General features: G+C 38.7%; 2 protein-coding genes across 5 annotated transcripts in view; one reads left to right on the top strand and one right to left on the bottom strand.

Annotated features, from left to right (window-relative positions):
* Positions 1-6,657, top strand: part of INPP5F (inositol polyphosphate-5-phosphatase F) — a 102,231-nt gene extending 95,574 nt beyond the window's left edge. For 2 of the 3 annotated variants that reach the window (XM_030806291.1, XM_003255032.4), the window contains 3 exons: positions 455-583; positions 1,198-1,285; positions 4,048-6,525. In XM_030806291.1, coding sequence (XP_030662151.1) covers positions 455-583; positions 1,198-1,285; positions 4,048-5,197 — 1,367 coding nt within the window. In that variant the 3' untranslated portion in view covers positions 5,198-6,525. Of the gene's footprint in view, positions 1-454; positions 584-1,197; positions 1,286-4,047 lie in introns of all 3 variants that reach the window. The other variant, XM_003255031.4, reaches the window with a different exon arrangement.
* A 131-nt stretch (positions 6,658-6,788) lies between these two features.
* MCMBP (minichromosome maintenance complex binding protein) overlaps positions 6,789-15,021 on the bottom strand; it is a 43,979-nt gene continuing 35,746 nt past the window's right edge. The window contains exons 13-16 of one of the 2 annotated variants that reach the window (XM_012505775.2): positions 14,137-14,270; positions 12,810-12,974; positions 9,367-9,455; positions 6,789-8,960 (exon numbers count right to left, since the gene is read on the bottom strand). In XM_012505775.2, the coding sequence (XP_012361229.1) occupies positions 8,834-8,960; positions 9,367-9,455; positions 12,810-12,974; positions 14,137-14,270 (515 nt within the window). In that variant the 3' untranslated portion in view covers positions 6,789-8,833. The remainder of the gene's footprint in view (positions 8,961-9,366; positions 9,456-12,809; positions 12,975-14,136; positions 14,271-15,021) is intronic. The other variant, XM_003255033.4, reaches the window with a different exon arrangement.

Genomic DNA, 15,021 nt, shown 5'->3' with positions numbered 1-15,021 from the left:
CTTCACTATTATTTTCCATTTGTTGTTAGTAACATTTTGATGATGTCTAGGGAATAGGTATGAAATCCTGAGGCAGAAATGTGGCTCTTCTTACAGTGGAATTTGGAGACCAGTATAACATCTGTTAGAAACCAGAAAGGGATATTCCAGGCTGTCTACTTCTTAGTACTTCCTTTCTATTCGTTATAGGTTAGTGATGGATATAGTCTTATCATAATAACTGTATTCCTTTTATTATTTACCTTATGAAGATTACCCCAGGGATCAAGAAAGCTTAAATGATTGAAATTGAAAGAGTTCTTCTAGCCTTATCAAACCAAATGGTCACCAGAAGTTTGTATTTTGTGTGCTGTCATTTATATTACGAAGAAAAATATGTTGGGTCTTTTGAAGACAATAGAAGAAAATGTTATGTGAAAGATTTAACGTTATACGTATTCATTTGGGATTTTAGGCCCTGAACCCACTCTTTTTGGTAAGCCAAAGTTCTCCTGCATGCGACTGCACTACAGATACAAAGAAGCGAGTGGCTATTTCCACACACTGCGAGCTGTAATGCGTAATCCTGAAGAGGATGGAAAAGGTAAAAAGAGGAAGAGATCAAAATATTCAGTGAAAACTTTCTATTTATTCTTAAAAGCCCAAATGGAATTGGGGACATTTCATATCATAACCAACTGAATGAGAGAGAGTCCAGGGAATAGCTTTGGAATATGAGACCTTGAAATAGCAACTCTGTTTCCAGCAACCCAGGGAAATTATCTGAATGTATTATTAGTTTGGGGCAAGGGAGTCTTTAGCGGGGATTCTCAGGGAGTTTGGCCCCATCAGTGATCATATGGGTGTCAAGGCCCTTCACATGTCATGTTCTTTTCATTTGTAGCAGGTAGGAACCATGCCTGTCTCATTCATGGCTGTTGCCTCGGCATCTGTCACAGTGCTTGAACAAACATGAACTAGAACAAACTTTTAATTCCCCGATTTCATTCTTTTGCTTTTGTTCTTTTAAAATTTTAGAACATTGTGAATTAAGTGGGGAGACTAGTGAACAGGTGGCAGTTTTCTATAAATCGAAGCAAATAAATTTGTATTTAATTATACAACCACAAATTTCATTCAGTGCTATATGGGTTAGAACTGCTATTTTTTTTAGTATGTTTATGGAGAAATCGGCAAGCAGTTATATTTGGGTTGCAGATACCCTTCAGTGCATTGCAGAGATGCTGCAGATCACCAAGCAAGCCATGGGATCAGATGTACCCATCATTGAGAAGAAACTTGAGAGGTGAGTATGCTGCTTCTCTCAAGAATAAAGGCATTCTAATGCAAAGTCTTATTTCTTTAAAATTATTTGCAGGGGGAGAGGGGAGGAGATCACATTATGGTAAGGTGTTGGTATTTAGAGAGGTAAGGATCAAATTTCTGCGGATCAAAATACTTTCAGCATTCTTCATGTATACAATTTTCAGGTAAGTTTTAGACTTACAGAAGAGTTGCACAGGTAATTTAGAGGGTTTCCATATACTCTTCCTTCGGCTTCCCTTCATATTACCAACTTATAACCACAGACCATTTATCAAAACTTAAGAAAGTAACCTTGGCATGGTAAGAGTAACCAAAGTACAGATTTCACTGGGTGTTCACTAGCATCCTTTTTCTGTTCCAGGATCCAGTCTGGGATTCCACACTGCATTTAGTTGTCTCTATAGTTTAATGTTATTTCTTCAATCTTGTCTTTTCTTTCATAACTTTGACATTTTTTAAGAGTACTGGTCAGCTGTTTTGTAGAACATCCCTCCATCTAGGTTTGTCCAGTGTTCTTTCCTGATGAAGCTGAGGTTATGCATGGTCAGGAAGGACACCGCAGAAGCGATGTGCACTTCTCAGTGCCTCATGCTGTGGGGAGGGAGGACATGATGGCCTATGTAGTATTGTTGAGGTTAAGCTTGATTACTTGGCTGGGGTAGCATCTGCCAGGATTCTGCACTGCAAACTTTGTGGCTTCCTCTTTATAATTGCTAAATATTTAGGGGAAATTAAACTTTGAGACTATGTAAATATTGTTTCTGTGTAAACTTAAGACTATTCATTTTCATAACCATTGTGGATCTTTTCTATAGTAATTATTCCTGTCATGATCTATGGTGATTTTTCTAATTTTCATTCCTTCTACACTTGTTAATTGGAATTCTTCTGTAAAGCCACTGCACCCAGCCTCTTGTACACATTTTTAACCTATACAGGTTAATAACCTTTTATTGCTAAAGATTGTATTTTATGCATTTTCCACATTACTGTAGAATTCATAACTACCATTTAAATAGATGTCTACTGTGATCTATTTGGAAATGTATTGTGTGGGTTCAGAATGTGGACTTTATGACTCCTGGTTCTATCAATTACTCTTTAACCTTGGAAAACACACTCCTTTACTTCAGTTTTGTTATTTGTAAGATGAGAGAAAATCCATGTCAGTGCATTGCATGAACTGAATAACACACTCAGACCTGGCACACAGCTATTATATATATATTAACTCAATTGCCAAGAATGTTGGTTGCTAAGCATTTTTTCCTTTTATAAAAAAGTCATGACAGAGATCTTTGTCATGTATTACTTTTTCATGTTTAGGATAATTTCTTTAGGATAGCATCCCCAGGTTGTGAATCTGGATTAAAAGACGTGAATATTTCACTTGTCCTTAACAGTGCCATACAAAGGTTATTGCTTATCCTCAGTTTCAAGAAAAACTCTGAAGACCCAGAGTTTCATTTTCTTGAGTGATACGGCATTTAAAATATGCTTAGGATATCATCCTCTAGTTGTGTTTAAAAGTTTTGATACAGAGTAACACTGACTGTCTCCACAAGTACTTAGGTAGGTGGTATTTTGCCAAGAGAACTGGTCTGAGAGCAACAGCAACGGCCCTGCAAGGATTTTGCCATCCTTGACACACCTCACGTGGCCACAAGTGATACATTTTTAACTCCTAAGTAAACTGATGAGAGGAAACATTGAAATTTTTTCTAAATACTTTGTAGAGAAAATAGTATGTTTTAAACAGTAGGCTTTTGAATTTGGAAAAAGAATGCCTATCAACAGATTATTTCATATTTAAAAAGTGTGGCTTTTCTTTCTAATGAGCATCTGTCAGGTTTTGTGGTCCACATTCTACTAGTGAAGAGAGCCATTTGGCCAGAAGAAAATTGTTCAGGCTTTTGTTAAAGAATTACTTTAACCCATAATTTTTCTGCAGTATGCTCATGATCAGTGATCTTGCCTGACCCAACAGTACAAATGCACATACTGAGACATTTGTGGCAAATAGCATCAACTTTTCTTTCTTATTTATAGCTGTCATGAGGGATACCAAAGGAGAGAAGACACTAAGTAATTGTTAAATGTCCCAAATCTTTTAAAATAAATTCAGGTAACCCACAGGACATGTAAGAAAATGGAAGCCTTACCCCTCTCTCCCCCTGAATTACCTGAATTTGAGCCACACTGGGATGTGTATAGATAACCTTAGTTAAGGTGCTGCAGATTCCCATTTATAGTCAGAGATGTCTTTGCTGATTGTACAGATGGTGGCTGTGCTAGGCCCACACTGCCCACAATGGTAGCCACTCACCACATGTGGTTGTGAAGCCTTTTAGAATGCGACTAGGCTGAATTCAGGTGTGCTGTAATTATAGAACACTACACATTGCCTATATTGAATTAGTTCAAAAAGGAATATTAATCATCTTTTAATATTTTTATGTTGAAATATTTTGTATATATTGGGTTAAATGAAATACTATTAATTTCATTGCTGCTTTTTAATGTGGCTGCTAGAAAAATTGTAATTACATATGTATTTCATATATTTCTATTGGATAGCACTGTTTTAATGTTAACTCTGAGGGTTATCTGTCAATTAGCAATGCACTGTTTTCAAGAAGTTGGGACCAATTTGAATAAGTAAAGTGTTTTCACTTATGTTAATAACGAACTGGCATATTGAATTCCACAGGGAATTAACTTTTTCTCTCTTCTAATTTGTAGGAAGAGCAGTAAACCTCACGAAGACATCATAGGTATCAGATCTCAAAACCAAGGTTCTTTGGCCCAGGGAAAGAATTTTTTAATGAGCAAATTTTCATCTCTAAATCAAAAAGTGAAGCAGACCAAATCCAATGTAAATATTGGCAACCTCCGAAAGCTAGGAAACTTTACCAAACCTGAAATGAAAGTTAACTTTCTAAAACCAAACTTAAAAGTAAATCTTTGGAAATCAGATAGTAGTCTTGAAACTATGGAAAACACAGGAGTGATGGATAAGGTTCAGGCAGAGTCTGATGGGGACATGTCTTCAGATAATGACTCATACCACTCTGATGAATTCCTTACAAATTCTAAGTCTGATGAAGACAGGCAGCTAGCTAACTCATTAGAGAGTGTAGGGCCAATAGATTACGTTCTTCCTAGTTGTGGTATTATTGCTTCAGCGCCTCGATTGGGCAGTCGGTCCCAGTCTCTTAGCACAGATAGTAGCATTCATGCTCCTTCAGAGATGACTGTTGTTCATGGGAGTGGGCTTGGAAAAGGCCAGGAGTCTCCTTTGAAGAAAAGTCCTTCTGCTGGCAACGTACACATATTGACTGGCTTTGCCAAGCCTATGGATATTTACTGCCACAGATTTGTGCAAGATGCACAAAACAAAGTGACCCACCTATCAGAGACCAGGTCTGTGTCTCAGCAGGCTAGTCAGGAAAGAAATCAAATGACCAATCAAGTTGCAAATGAAGAAACCCAATCAGAATCAACAGAACAGACACCTTCTCGGCCATCGCAATTAGATGTCTCTCTTTCTGCAACAGGCCCACAGTTTTTGTCAGTTGAGCCAGCGCATTCAGTTGCATCTCAAAAAACCCCCAGCTCTGCTTCCAGCATGCTTGAACTTGAGACAGGGCTTCATGTAACTCCTTCTCCTTCAGAGAGCAGTAGTAGCAGAGCAGTCTCTCCCTTTGCCAAGATTCGAAGTTCCATGGTCCAGGTTGCTAGTATTACCCAAGCTGGATTAACTCATGGGATAAACTTTGCAGTGGCAAAAGTTCAGAAGAGTCCTCCAGAACCTGAAGTCATTAATCAAGTCCAGCAAAATGAACTTAAAAAGATGTTTATACAATGCCAGACACGGATAATTCAGATTTAGCTTTTAGCCATAAGAATACTTCCATGGCTTTTATTTAAAAATAAGAAGTTTTCACCTCTTGGGGTATTTTAATTGTACTGTCTGAATCCAGGGATCACAAATTCTGTTCATTGGAAAGGGTTTTAAACGGAGTCTGGACCTGAGTAGATTTCCTAATTTTACAGCCAGGACTATAGAAGTGCATCATTCTAGAATGTGTAGACCTGAGTAGCTTATACACTACAGAGCTCTTTGCTTATTTGAAGGTAATTCAGCAACAGGTCACTTTGGGATATAACCTGAACCTTTTTTTGGAGTGGGGTGGGTAGATTACATTAAGTAGACACAAGGGCTGGACATGCAGATGCTTAGAGGATTAGCGTTTTTCATAACTTGTTCTGTCTGTTCATTCCTGTGTGTTTTACCTCTACAAAGTAAATTACACATTGTTTTTAGTGACTTTAACATGTTACTGAAGCATTTGAATATAAAGCTATTTTAGTTTTGATGGCTTAACTATTCCCTGAGGAGTTGAGGGTTGTTAACACTAGAGAAATGAATTCTCATTTGATCCTAATTTTCCCCGTATTCTACTTGAACACATTAAAAATACTCTGCTGCCTGTACAATATAAACCTAGGAGCATTAAGACTTGTCACACAGTAAACCTGATACATCAGAGGTGAATACCAGCACCTATTAGATTTCATTTTGCTGTTTTCGGGAATGTAAGAACACACATATTGGCTACTGGAAATTCTAGAAGTCAGTCAGGTTTTAATTTATTCCAGGAGGGGCATCCTCGACATCTTATGTAGACGATCCACAACTTCAAAATTTAGTCTGGGCCTAGTGCAGTGGCTCACACCTATAATCCCAAACACTTTGGGAGGCCAGGAGTTTGAGACCAGCCTGGGAAACAATTGTCTCTACAAAAAAATACAAAAATTAGCTGGGCATAGTGGTGCATGCAGGATTGCTTGAGCCCATGAGGTTGAGGCTGCAGTGAGCTGTGATTGTGCCACTGACCTCCAGCCTGGGGTATGCATTGCATGCGAGACTGTCTCAAAAAAATTTAGTCTGAAACACAACTGTGCTGAATCTGACTATAACTCTGACTACAAAGAACCAGGGCTGCCCCTATAACCCCCACAGTAAGAAAGTTGTATTCCAACAAGTATTCGTTTGTCTGGTATCTTTAGAGCTTTCTCTGTTGAAGTGACTGATTGTCAGCTGAACATTATGTCCTAACTTTGATAAACATTCCACTTTTGTTATTATTAGTGGTATCTTTTTTTTTTACGTGTTAAATCTTGTGATTATTAAAGTACCATTGTAATTTAAAGTGACAAATGTGTATGAGAATTCCTTGCATAACAGATTAAAGAATTTGTAAACAGGGCAAATTTGCTGTAACTGAACACTTGGTCTAGCTGTTGCCAGTATTTTACTCCTTTGAAATATACTCATGATTTAAAAAGTGAAATGGATCAGAAACTATAACTAACTTTAAATCCAAACATTCAAAACTGAATGCTTTCTTCTACCAACTTTTCTTCCGGGTCCTGAAAATATTAAGGGTTCCCAACATGGGAGAAAATACAGCCCAACATTAGGTGATAAATACATGTTTAAACTACAGAAATTAGTTTGAAAGAGATCTTTGAAAATTTTTTTAAGAAGGCAAAGTTCCAAACAGGGTTACACAGGAGTCTACTCAGTTTCCTGGCCATACAGGATTAACGCTGTGCCTTACATCAGAGCAACAAACTTGACTGTCTGTGTGTATATAGGTGAGGGACAAGGGTTTCTGCAGCCAAGCACTGCACTCCATTCCGCTGCCTGGGCAGGCCTTGAGCAGGAAGAAGTCCCTCTTGCACCACCTCCTCCGTTCAGCTCTCTCATGTCTTCCACCAGGAGGACATGGTCTTTTTCCACACAGATCACATAGGATGGTGAATCTTATTCATGAAAACAGCCCAAGGTACTGGTAATTTGGGACATTTTATTTATTGGAAAGGTTCTTTCAAGGGAACTTTTCTGCAAGACCAAGCAATGTATGTATTTTTCTTTGGTAAATTACAATTTACATTGGCACAAAAAACGCATGGTGACTAATCTACTTTGCTCTAGGACAGTTAAAGAAAATGTATTTTATTTTATCCTCACAAATCCAGTTAAGCCTTCATTTTATTTCTAAAAGTTTAAGGAAGTAGGTCTAGTCTACCAGTTATAAAAATGAAAACCAGTTCAACTCTAATATAAACATTATTTACATTAGTTTATAAAAATAGATTTGAGTTTAGGAAAAGTTGAACAACTAGTAATTTTTACTTCAGTTATTAGGTACAATGAATTCCTTGGTTTTTCAAGGCTGACCCTGTTTCCTTGGTTAACAATTTCAATTTAGGCCTTATAGGAAAAAATGTAAGGGATCCTTTATCTGTCTCCAACTAGGTAAGTTATTTGATACCACTGACAGCTTAAAAAGTAACGTCCTAACCTTTCTGAAGATTCTGGTTGCCATAACCATGCTACTACAGTCTGTTAGTTTGCTCTATTAAAACTAATTGGTCTGGAGAAAACCTACCTGCAGTTGTATGAGGCTGTTACTGGAGTGGCAGATGTTAGCTGATCTAACATATTTGGAACCAACTGATGATCCCATATAAAATGCCAAAAATCCAATAGAATCAAAGCAACTAAATGACATTAAGAAAATAAAAACTTTCTAAAGGGGGTATTGCTTTTTAAATTTACTGTTTTGTTTTCATATTTGGGCACAACTTTGTAGCACAGCATTCCCTTATGCATGGGTCTCAAATGCACCGGGATAGGAGAAAATGAAGACAATGCAGTGTCTTGGTTTCTTTTGCGCCCAAAAGCTACATTCATTCCGTTTAAAGGACTCTCATTCAGAGATTGTCCTTTTATGAAAAAAATGGTGACAATACAGTGATTTATTCGGATTACTTGGCAAGGTAATTTGGCAACCTTATAGTCCCCCAGATTTTTGGAAATATTACTACTGGTCCATAAAATACAAAAGTCTGGGAACCACTGCCATGTACAAGTTTAGTTTTGCAGGCTGTTAACAAATGTTACAGTGGGAAAAAGTTTCTGTGGCCAAACATCTGGGAAATGACAGTACCGAATTTCACGTAGTCATGTGAATCAATGGCAAGTACGCCTCCGTTCCCCAAAGATGGACTAATGAATGCACCCCAACCCACTATGAACTGGAAAAACTCAGAACTAGAAAACAAGAAATCCGAAGCACGATTCCTCTGACTTTGAAATTGCAACAACCCTCTTCATTTCAGCATTTCAACAGCCTGGCCTATGACTCAGCTGAAGCTAAGGAAATGGTACAATCAGCAACGTTATCAATATTAAACTTTTAATATCAAATACTTTTTTTACATCATTACTAATTTATATAATTATAAAACAAACTTCAAAAGCTCCATGAAATCAGTAAGGTAAAAGTCCTTAATGAATATCATATAAACATCAGATGTTACCAGGCTTGATTTCAGGAAATGTCACTGGTTTGTGATAGAAATTACCTATAAAACAATGTGGTATAAATGAATATCTGAATTTTACAATTATGTGGCTACAATTTGCCCATTACTCTTCATAGGTATCACATCTTTAAAGTTCATTTCCATTCACACATTTTTGCTGCTGAAGCCTCATTCTTCTTAAAGACTCTAGCTGCTTTGCTCTCAGCCATCGTTCTCTTGACAGCGTTGTCTGACCAGCACTGAGAGACAGACACCTGGTTTGAAACACAGAAATTTAAGTCTAGAGCTGGGATAGTAAGTTTAAAATTTTTTTAAGACCTAGGAATACTTTGTGAAAACACAGACCATATTAGGAGACAAGACCGCCTGGTAGTTACACACAAGTCAACAGCCAAGTTGGGCTTCTACAAAGAAATCGTCGAAGAGTCAGAATTGGAGGGTGGCTCACTCTTTGAAGCTTAGAGAACAAGCAGCATGCCTGTTCCACTGAAGAGATCACCAGCCAAACTCGATTCCCCCTCAATGAGCCCTTTCATACAGCGTTTTTAAAAGGAAAAGTTCATTTCCGTTTTTAGAAGTCTGCCTCAGTTACTGCTGAATAACTCAGAAGACATATATACAAGCTTTCTGAAAAAGCAGTAATGGACACGCGCCACTTACCGAGCCACCACAAGCAGCTGGTGAAGATCATCAGCAGTGATGCTCTGAGGGTCGTTCTTCCGCATTTCCACAAAGTCATCTTCAACTGCCTTTATCAAAAGAGTAAATGTAAATGATGTGCATTTTTGTAAGGAAGAGAAAATTAACGTGGTTCCTTGACTGATGTAGTAAGGTGGATACGGCCTCTTAGACAAAGGAGGCAATATGGGTGAAAGTACCAAAGCATATACATAATAATGCTGATAAAATAATGAAACTCAGATTCATTTAAAGTCAAGCAAACATATAAATCAGCAACTGGCATAGGAAACAATGCTTTTCAACAAAGGAAGAGTGATGTTAGTGAAAATGGCAGAGAAGGGACCGCAGAAAACTCTCTACTGTTAACACTGATCAAAATCAGCTTTTTAAAAACTAGAAATAAAACCACACTTGCAGCAATCCAGAGAGCATTTATGCAAGAAAACCAGCTGATTATTGGTAAGAATGTTGAGCCTTGCAGCATTTTAACATGTCCTACTCCTAAATTCCAACCCCTTTCCCTCCAGGCGATAATTAATAGCTTCAAAAACCAACAGCCTGGCAGCCACTGGAGAGAGAACAGGGCTAGGGCTCCTTCAAAGTGCCATTCCTGGAGAACTGTCATCTGACCACCTGTCTGGTGGCTCCCTGGAAGGACTCATTTGCAAGGTTGTCTTTATTTAACCTGACTGGAAGCCTGTCTACTATGAACCACCTCTTTCCCCAGGGCATTTATCAAAAACAATCAGAAGAAATTACCAATCACCTTAGCTACCTGAGACACTGGGTAACAGCTGCAGCAAACAACAGACTAACCCAAACCCTTAAACGGAAAAGCTAGCTGGGAAATGACCTGTCTGTAGAGGGCTCTGAAAACCTCAAGTATGTAACTCCTAGGAACTCAGAGGGCTGCAGACATGCTCAGAGACCTTAACTCCCACCTCTGGATAACCTGGAGGTTCTGTGTGAGCAGGAAATGAAGGCTAAGACAGGCTTGTCAATTGTATGGCTAAGTGTGGAATTGAAGGCTTGCCCCAACTTTTATTTTTATTTATGATTATTATTCACCCTTAGACTGGGAGACTACTTCCTGTCATTTAAGGAAATTTCTTTCCAATCATTAACCACAAAACTAACAGAGCAGAGACTTCAGTGCCCACATGTGACAAAGATAGACTTTATAGAATTAGTCAAAAAAGTTACTAAACAGCCTACCAACAGTAACAAACAGCAACAACAATAAACCCTAGGGAGGTTTAATTTCCAGAGTCTAACTTCCAAAGCAGAGTTGCCATATTATATAGTTTAAAATGTCTGGTTGTGGATAAGTGGGGTGGCTTCTGCCTGTAATCACAACACATTGGGAGGCCAAGGTGGGAGGACTACTTGAAGCCAGGAGTTGACCAGCCTGGGCAATAAAGCAAGACCTGATCACTACAAAAAAAAAAAAAAAAGAAAGAAAAGAAAAAAAAATAAAAACAAAACTTTAGTTGGGCATGGTGGCGCACACCTATGGTCCCAGCTACTGAGGCAAGAGGATCACTTGAGCCCAGGAGTTTAAGGCTGCAGTGAGCTGTGGCTGTGCTACTTATTATTCCAGCCTGGGTGATAGAGTGAGACCCCACTGACCAAATAAAATGTCTGGTTTTCAACAAAAAAGTACAAAGAAACCAGAAGGTATGGCTCACACTTTGGGGATAAGGGAGTCAGTAGAAAACTGTCCCAGAGGAAACTCAAACATTCAAAGAAATAAAGGAAACCACATAAAAAAAACTTCAGGAAAATATGAGAATCACCAAATAGAGAGTATCAATAAAATGAGAGAAATAATTTTTTAGAAGAAGGAAATAAAAATTCTGGAGTTGAAAAATATAGTAAAAATTCTCTAGAGGTGCTCAGATTTGATCAGGCAGAAGAAAATCACTAAACCTGAAGATAAGTTTACTGAGATTAGTCTAAGAAACAGAACAAAAAAAGAAGAATGAGAGAAAATGAACAGAGCCTTGAAGACCTGTGGGATACCATTAAATGCATCATCGGATACACAGTGGGAGTGTCAGAAGGAGAGGAGAGAGAAATGAGGCAGAAAGAAACATGGCCAAAACCTTCCCAAATTTGTTGAAAACCTCCCCAAAATATGAATTATTCTGCACCTCAAAGAAGCTCAACAAATTACATGTAGGATAAACTCAAGAGATCCACACATTAACACATCATAGTCAAAACTGTCAAAAGCCACAAAATCTTGAACGCAGTGACAGAAAAGTGACTCAGCGTGTACAAAGGATCCTCATCAGAAACTAGCTGGCTTCTCAGTAGAAACCAGAGGCCAGAAAGTGGTGGGAGGACATGTTCGAAATGATGAGACAAAGACTATAAGAATTCTACATCCAGCAAAACTAGCCTTAAGGAGAAATTAAGACATTCCCAGATAAACAAAAACTTAAAAGAGGGCTGGGCGTGGTAGCTCACACCTCTAATTCCAGAATTTTGAGAGGCTAAGGAGAGAGGATCACTTGAACCCAGAAGTTCGAGACTAGCCTGGGCAACATAAAGAGATCCCCTATCTCCACACACACAAAAAAAAACACACACACAAAAACCAAAAAAAACAAAGAATTAGCGGGGCACAGTGGCACATGCCTGTGGTCCCAACTACTCAGGAGGCTGAAGTGGGAGGATCGCTTGAGCCTGGGGGGGTTGAGGCTGCAATGAGCCATGATCACAACACTGCACTCTAGCCTGGGTGACAGAGCGAGACCCTGTCTCAAAAAAGAATTTGCAGAAGTAGACCTGCCATGCAAGAAACACTAAAGACAGTTCTTCAGGCTGAAATGAAAACATACTAGACAGTAACATGAACCCACGTGAGGAAATAAAGGGTGCTGGTAAAAGTGATTGCATAGACAAATAGAAAAAATAGTACAGAAGTCTTTCCCATTTCTAACTTTTTTCTCTAAAAGACAACTGCAAAAGCAGTAATTCTAAATGTGTTGATGGACATACAATGTATTGAGAGGTAATTGTATGACAGCAGCACGAGGGAGAAGGAATGGAATTATAAAGGGGCAAAGTCTTTGTAAAATATAATTAAACTGGCATTAGCCAAAATTTTTTTTAATTAAAAATAACTAAACGAACTGGCATTAATCCTAAATAGATGATTATACTAACATGTTAACTTTATCCGCCCCCCCGGCAACCACTAAGAAAATAACTTTAAGAAACTTCAAGGGATTAAAGTGGGACATTGGAAAATGCCTATTTCAAACAAAAAGACAATAATGGAGTAACAGAGGAATAAAAAAAGACATGACAGAAAACAAATGGCAAAATTACCTTATCAGCAATTATGGTAAATGTAAATTGGTTGCATACTGCAATTCAACACAGGGCAAGCCTTTATTCTAACCTAGACATACCTTGGTTATTTCATCAGATATGCTATATTCCAAGAATCTCAAAAGGGTTAGATAAATGCGGAATTTGTTCAGCACGGAAGGCAGCACCGCTGAGAGAAGGCTGTTCATGTACTCCTCCATGTTTGGTGGAATTAGCTGGGGCTGTAAGTGAATCTGGCAGTCTGCCTGAAAAGAGAAGGAGTACACTGTATTTTCTGAGTTCCTAAATTGATCTACATTTTTAAAGAAAGATGCATCATCTCTGTCAGCCCCTGTGGGAATTAGAAAATACCATTTATTATTTAGGGGGAGGGAATAATTTTTTTTTTCTATGTGTGTGAGACAGGGTTTTGTCCTGTCGCCCAGGCTGGAGTGCAGTGGTGTGATCGCAGCTCACTGCAACCTGCCTCCCAGGCTCAAGTGATCCTCCCACCTCAGCCTCCTTAGTAGTGGGACCACAGGTGCACGCCACCATGCCTGGCTAACTTTTGAATTTTTTGTAGAGACAAGTTTCGTCATGTTGTCCAGGCTGGCCTCAAAGTCCTGGGCTCACGCAATCCACCTGCCTTGGCCTCCCAAAGTGCTAGGATTACAGGTGTGAGCCATGGCACCCAGTGAGAATCTATTTTTAATATTAACTTACATGCTTTATAACTACCTCAGAAATAATTATGAAAGCTTTTTCTTGGTTACTTATGTTTCCTCAATGGTATCAGTAAACACACAAAAATGTAGCCAATCTCTAAAAAGCAGCTAATTAAAAAGGTCTATCACACTTGCACACAGAAAACATATCCTTGAGCCATTTCATTCTTAGTCAAAGGCGGTTTCTCATCAATCGCAGGTGAATACTATTATACAGAGACTATACACCATTTGACAACTGGGAGCATTTCCCATCATCTGCAGAATTAAAAGCTCTCTTTACCAGCCACTCTGAAGACATACCACAGCATTTCACTGTAAAGCATGAAAATAACTACCAAGTGACCAAGGACATTTTAAAAGGAACTCTAAAATATTTTTCACATAAGATTAGCAGAAAACAATGGGTCAAAGGTAGCAAGAACAGAAGTCTGGATGTTAAAATCAGACACTCTCGCTCTGCTCAGATGTGGGTGTTTCTGCTGCCAACAGACTTGCTGGTCTCGTGACTTGCTGATATCTGAGCTTGGTAGATGTAAGGTTTTCATCCATGGCGGTGCAAAATACTCAATTCCCTTAATGATCAGCAGTCACAGTTTTTTACAACAAATGTAACTTATTAATAAGTGGTACAAAGAAACAGCAAAAATGTAGTTATTTTTCCAATGTCAACCTCCCTCCATTTAAAAATGACTCATCATACCGGGAGGAGTGACCTCCCCTCCGAAGTAATGAAAACGTTAATATTGCAGGGGAATTCCATCTGATGGTAGCTGAAGTCATAATCCACCTTCTGCCATGTTATGAGGTTGCTCAGGGCTGTCACATTATGAACACCTACGAAGGCAGGAAAACACTTTCAGTCATTTGACTTTAATCATCTAAGCAAATCAGTTTTGCTGACACCGATGATGAGCTATGAAGTTTCTACCGCTTTTAATAAAGGGTATGAGGTGCTGTCCAATTTACTACATTAAACGTCACTAAGTGTGTAGGCTTACAACAGTCTTGGTTAAGGTAGAACTTTCTGGGGCCAGGGGATCCCCCCGCAAATCTAATACCTAGCATCCGGTATGCACCTAGACATAAAATAGTTCCCAAGTATGATTATTTCTAAGTGGTGTATTTACAGGGCTAAACCAAGGAAATACTAAAACTACCTTCATACATAGATCAGCCAGATTTTATATTCCCTTTTGCCTTAAACGTGCCCAGTCTACCTCATTTTTTCTTCTACCTTTACCTCTTGAGCTGATTGCCAGCAGCGTATTCTTAATTGTCTTCATTTGAGCACTGGTAAACAATCTGATTTCTTGTGATTTTATAATATATTCCACAACTGAGGTTAGCGTAAACCATTTGATCTATTATTTTTCAGACATTCTCTGAAAACCATTTACAAACTTTACAAAGGGAGGTTAAAAAATAATTAGCCGGGCGTGGTGGTGGGCGCCTGTAGTCCCAGCTACTTGGGAGGCTGAAGCAGAAGAATGGCATGAACCTGGGAGCTGGAGCTTGCAGTGAGCCGAGTGACACCACTGCACTCCAGCCTGGGCAACAGAGCAAGACTCCATCTCAAAACAAAAAA

This window comes from Nomascus leucogenys, chromosome 3 (assembly GCF_006542625.1).
Source record: "Nomascus leucogenys isolate Asia chromosome 3, Asia_NLE_v1, whole genome shotgun sequence".
Lineage (NCBI taxonomy): Eukaryota > Metazoa > Chordata > Mammalia > Primates > Hylobatidae > Nomascus > Nomascus leucogenys.
The sequence above is the reverse complement of the archived record's forward strand: the minus strand, read 5'-3'. Positions and strand labels throughout refer to the sequence as shown.